This window comes from Primulina tabacum, chromosome 5 (genome assembly GCF_025594145.1).
Source record: "Primulina tabacum isolate GXHZ01 chromosome 5, ASM2559414v2, whole genome shotgun sequence".
NCBI classification, from domain to species: Eukaryota; Viridiplantae; Streptophyta; class Magnoliopsida; order Lamiales; family Gesneriaceae; genus Primulina; species Primulina tabacum.
This window is the reverse complement of record NC_134554.1, coordinates 19,531,288-19,537,219: the sequence shown is the minus strand read 5'-3', so window position 1 is coordinate 19,537,219 and position 5,932 is coordinate 19,531,288. Positions and strand designations below refer to the sequence as shown.

The 5,932-nt window shown below is 37.2% G+C and overlaps 1 protein-coding gene and 1 long non-coding RNA gene across 2 annotated transcripts; both read left to right on the top strand.

Annotated features, from left to right (window-relative positions):
• Positions 1–1,570: 1,570 nt before the first annotated feature.
• On the top strand, positions 1,571–3,275 carry LOC142544231 (uncharacterized). The gene is made up of 3 exons (XM_075651290.1): positions 1,571–2,036; positions 2,152–2,539; positions 2,714–3,275. Exons 1-3 carry the CDS (start codon positions 1,571–1,573, stop codon positions 3,273–3,275), a joined length of 1,416 nt encoding a protein of 471 aa, XP_075507405.1.
• Positions 3,276–5,492: 2,217 nt separating this feature from the next.
• On the top strand, positions 5,493–5,932 carry LOC142544915 (uncharacterized). Its single transcript, XR_012820136.1, has 3 exons — positions 5,493–5,587; positions 5,665–5,787; positions 5,876–5,932. It is a non-coding gene; the product is annotated as an uncharacterized LOC142544915 (long non-coding RNA).

Here is a 5,932-nt window from a genome sequence, read left to right as displayed (position 1 = left end):
ATTTAGCAGGCCACAAACGTCTGTGTGGATCAGATCCAGTAGACCATGTGCACGTTCCACATTTCCATTAAAGTGAGTCTTGGTCATTTTTTCTTTTAGACATGATTTACACACTAGTAGAAAAATCGGATTTTACTTCGACATGCGTTACTTCGGCAATAATAAATTACGAAGTAATACATTACCAATAACTTCAGTAATAACACAATCGAAGTAAAATAATATATTTTACTTCGGATGTTTAAAAACACGGGCTTCACTGTATTTTTTTATTATATTTTACTTCGGCATATCAATGTTGATGAAGTAAAAAATAAGGAAAATAAGTTCATACTGAAGTAAAAAGATGAACCGATAAGTTTAATTAATTTAATATCGATTATATCATATATCCTTCAGATGATCTCATTTCGATCGATCCACATTTTCCTTCAAAATTAACCCTAATTTCAGTCTTCTTCGCTTCGAACCACGACGCGCCGCTGCCATTCCACGCACCGCCACCGCCGTCCCACCACCGAGAGAGAAGAAGGCGGGACGAACAACACCACCACTACCACCACCGTTCCAAACACCGAGAGGGAAGCTGCGACTGGAGATACACCACGTTCGCTTCGAACCACCAACACCACCGCTGTTTCACTCACCGAGAGGGAAGCAAAACACCACCACCACCACCACCGTTCAAAGCACTGAGACAGAAGAAGCGACTGAGATACACAACCACCGTCCTTTGCGCCTTTGTTTTTTCTCCATTTTGACTGGAACGATATTGCTTTAAGTGTGTTAGTCCGTCACAAGTTCCCCGAGGTATGGTATTGATTGGAACGATAATTGGTTAATTTCTTGTTGTCGCCTTGGTTGTCCGTCTCTGGGTTCCTAATTTTCGGCACATGTGAGAGTAATTCAAATCAAAATTAATTAGGAACAATGTCACTTTATTTACATCAATAGGTAGTCTTCTTTCGTTTTTTTTTGCGTTCAAGAAATTAAATTGAAAATGACATTATTAAATGTAATATTTTCAGGTTTAGATCAAATTTATTATTATATATTTCTGGTATTTTGCTGTATTGAAATGGATAAATCTTGGATTCACTCGGATAGAAGGTCAAAACAGTACGAGGAGGGTGTGGAACTGTTTATCAGAGGTTGTTTAGAGAATCCCCATATTGACCCCAATTTAATTCATTGTCCTTGTTGCAAATGTAAAAATCTTAAAAAACGACCAGCTAAGTCTATTCGAGAGCATCTTTATTTCCATGGTTTTAGTCAAAATTATGTGAATTGGATTTGGCACGGTGAATCTGCTGAAAGTGACAAAGTAAATTGGAGCACCAACAAGGAGCCAATTGGTAACTATCACGGTGACTTTGAAATCACTAATATGTGTGAGGCAGCATATGATAACTATACAGAAAATCCAGAAGCGTTTATGGAATTTTTGGAGGAAGCAGAGAAACCTTTGTATAATGGATGCAAGCGTTAAACAAAGTTGAGTACAATTGTGAAACTATACAACACCAAAGCAAAACATGGGATGAGTGACGCTCTATTTTCCGATCTACTAATGGATTTTGGGGATATGCTACCGGATAATCACAACCTGCCAACCAAAATGTATGATGTAAAAAAGACATTGAGTTGTTTGGCGTTGAGTCATGAAAAGATTCATGTTTGTTCCAATGATTGCATTCTTTATAAGAAGCAATATAAAGACTGCGTAAACTGCCCTAAATGTGGCTTGTCACGGTGGAAGCTAACCAAGAAGAACATTGTGAAGAAAGGTGTTCCTGCAAAGGTGTTGTGGTATTTCCCTCCCATACCAAGATTTAAGCGCATGTTTAAATCTCTACATACATCCACAAATTTAACATGGCATGCAGAAACCACAGGAGTTCCCGGTCAGTTACGTCATCCAGATGATTCACCATCTTGGAAGTTGGTGGATCATATGTGGCCCGACTTTGAAAGTGAACCAAGAAATCTTCGCCTGGCACTTGCAGCTGATGGCATTAATCCTTATAGCAACCTTAGTAGTCGGTACAGTTGCTTACCAATTATGTTGGTTGCCTATACTCTGCCTCCAAACATGTGTGAAGAGAAAATTCATCATGCTAACTATGCTCATTTCAAGGCCTTAACAGCCAGGAAACGATATAGATGTCTATCTTGATGTGTTAGTTGAAGATTTGCAACGATTGTGGGATGGAGTTGATGGTGTCTATGATGCTTATCGAAGACAATTTTTCACTCTTAAAGCAGTCTTATTATGGACCATCAATGACTTTCCAGCCTATGGTAACCTTAGTGGATATACTACACATGGTTATTATGCATGCCCAGTATGCAAAGAAGATACTTGTGCAAAGCATTTGGAAAATGGGAAGAAAATGTCATTTGTTGGTCATAGACGATTCCTACCACGATTTCATCCATATCGGAGGCAAATGAAAGAGTTCGATGGTATGGAAGAACATGGAGAATCATCTACACCATTATCTGGGGTTGCGTTGTTTGACAAGCTTTTTGACATAAGGTGTGTTTTCTGAAAGAAGATTAGTGTGAAAGGTAAAAAGAGAAAGAATGCAAAGGTCAATAATTTGGAAGATAGTAAAGAAGAAAAAGATTTTGGATCAACAGATTTCAGAAAATTTTGGAAGAAGAAATCAATTTTTTTCAATCTTCCTTATTGGAAACACCTGCATTTTAGGCACTGTCTCGATGTGATGCACATAGAGAAAAATGTCTTCGAATCTCTCATTAATACTTTGATTAATGTTAAAGGAAAAACCAAGGACAATGTGGCAGCTAGATTGGACATGGTTCAAATGGGAGTTAGGCCTGAATTGGCACCTAAATTTGGTGAAAAAAAAACATATCTTCCTCCTCATGCATGCTCATTCACAAAAAAAGAAAAGTTACAAGTTTGTCAGTCGATAATGGATATAAAAGTCCCAGAAGGTTTCTCATCGAACCTAAAAAATCTTGTGTCCTTGTCTGAGTTGAAATTGATTGGCTTGAAATCTCATGATTGTCATGTTCTAATGCAGCATTTCCTGCCAATACTCATACGTGATGCGTTACCAAAACATGTTAGATATGCCATCATAAGATTATGCTTCTTCTTCAAAGATATTTGTTTCAAGGTGATAGATGTAGCCAAGTTAGATAAGCTGCAATCTGACTTGGTTGTTACACTCTGCTTATTGGAGCAGTATTTCCCCCCTTATTTCTTCGATGTCATGCTTCACTTAACAGTTCATCTTGTTTGAGAAGTTCGATTATGTGGACCAGTGTACTTCCGGTGGATGTACCCGTTTGAAAGATCCATGAAGGTGCTTAAGAGTTATGTAGGCAGTCGAAAACATCCTGAAGGTTGCATTGTGCAGAGATATTCAGCCGAAGAAGCAATTGAGTTTTGTTCGGAATACCTAAATGATCTGGATCCTATTGGGGTCCCTCAATCAAATCGCGATCCCAAATCAAACATTCCTGGCTTCTTAGCATGCAAAACACCAATTATAGTGCCCCAAGTTGACCTTCAACAAGCACATTTAACTGTGCTGGAAAATACCGAAGAAGTATCTCCCTACATTATGTAAGTGTATTGCATTAATCTATAATTCTGCACCCTATGTGATTGTCAATATTTAATATCCAACATAAATTGCTATATAAATATTTCCACAGTGAACATAAATATTTCCTGAAGTCAATGTTTCCGAAAAAAGAGAAAGATGAAAGGTGGATACAAGATGCTCACAATAAGAAGTTCATTGACTGGTTTCGTGCAAAGGTTAGGTGGATAAATCTGCTTTATGCATTTTGCGGTGAACAGTTTGTAGCTAGTATTTTAATCACCAGTATTCTAATTGTATAAATGTCAGGTGGATGCTGAAATAGATAGCTGCAATGGTGGAACGACATCAACATTGACATGGCTGGCTCATGGTCCACGTGGGCAAGTCATTAAGTATAGTAGTTACGTGATAAATGGCAATTTATACCAAACAAAGGCACGGAATGATGAGAGAGTTTGCCAAAACAGTGGGGTTTATCTAGTTGCTAGCACCATGCTTGTCTGTAGTGCCAAAGATAAGAATCCCTTGATGATTGATGTGACTTTCTATGGAGTGATTGAAGAAATATGGGAGTTGGACTATCATCAATTTCAAGTTCCTCTTTTCAAGTGTGCTGGGTTGCAAATGACAAAGGAGTAATCAACAATGATGAATGTGGATTCACCTTGGTCAATATGAACAAAATAGGGCACAAAAATGACTCATTTGTCATTACAAGTCAAGTCAATCAAGTCTTTTATATTGATGACCCATTACAAAAAAGGTGGTCAATTGTACTCCCTATGCCAAATCGATGTTACGAGGGAGATGATGATGGTTGGACTAGTATTCCTGATTCTCGACCAATTGATGATGTTGATACTCATTGTATTCCGGCTCATGAAAGTTACTTTAGATCAGAAACTGAGGGTGGCTGGGAAACGAACAAGAAAAAATGATGTTTTTCACTTTTATGTCATGTTTTTTGTTATGCTATAAACATAACCTCATTGCTATTATTTATGTCATGTTTATTATTTATGTCATGTTTCTACAAGTCATGTTTATTATTTATGTTATTATTGTTTCTGTTATTATTTATGTCATGTTTATACATGTCTTATTAGAATTATTGTTTATGTTATTTTAATAGTTAATGTTATTGTGTAGGTTTTAACATTGGTTTCATTCATGTAAATATGTAGAAAAAAGCTCAATGGGTCGTAAAAAAAGGAATCAAATGCTACAGTTGAGATGATACAAGGAGTACATGATGATAGGCTAAATGAAGTTACTAATGCAGAGCACCCTGTACTTACTGATGGAGAAGAAAATCATGTAGATGTGTAGAGGAACAAGCGAGGCCCTACGTTGATGGGTAAACTAATTGCTACTGCCAGATGGGGGAAAAAAGCAAAGATCGATTATGATGACATGGGGCGGCCAGCATACAATGCAAATGGAAGGGCTTTACAATCATACATTGGCTCTATTGCTAAAGCCATGGTGCCAATCAGTATAAAGTCATGGCCTGAAGTTCCAGAAAATATAAAACAAAAACTGTGGGAAGAGATCTTGGTAAGTACAAGCTTCAATTTGAATTTACAGTCATACTTGCACCTCTAACTAATCTGTTTATGTTGCAGAATGTCTTTGAACTAGCGCCACAAAGTGAGTATGATGTGATGAATTCAGCATCTCAGAAGTGGCGAGATTTCAAAAACAAATTGACTAGTAGATTTGTTTGTCCGAACAAAGATAATCCTGAAAAGTTGATTTCTCTACCAAGTCAGTATCAACTCCCAATAGCAGATTGTAAAGCATTTGTGGATGCGAGACTGAATCCATCATGGGAGGTACTTTAATAATTGATATGTTTCCTCACGAATTTATTAAATTCAATACTTAACTGAGCCAACATAATGATGTAGGTTACTCATAAAAAACAAAAACAACGGACCATGCATTGTAAATATCACCACAGAATGTCTCGCAACGGTTACATCGGCTTGGAGGCTGAACTGGTAAGAAACAGAGCAATATATTTGTAATTTTTAGCATGTTCTTCATGTTATTAAACATATGAATTTTGAAATTGTAGCGGAACAAAAACTTGGTTGCTGAAGATGAGGAAGTTGATAGATCTGTGCTTTGGCGTAAAGCTCGAGAAGACAAATCTGGCAACATAACATGTTCGGAGACATCAGAAGTAGCTGAGAAAATTGTAAATGTTTAGTTTTATTCAATCGCCATATTGCCTAGATAAATAGCACTGTAGTTTGTGAATTGATTTGTCATGTCTCCAATTGTAGGATGAATTGTTGGAAAAGAAAGGCAAAGGAGAGTTCAAATCTTCTGGAATGAATGAC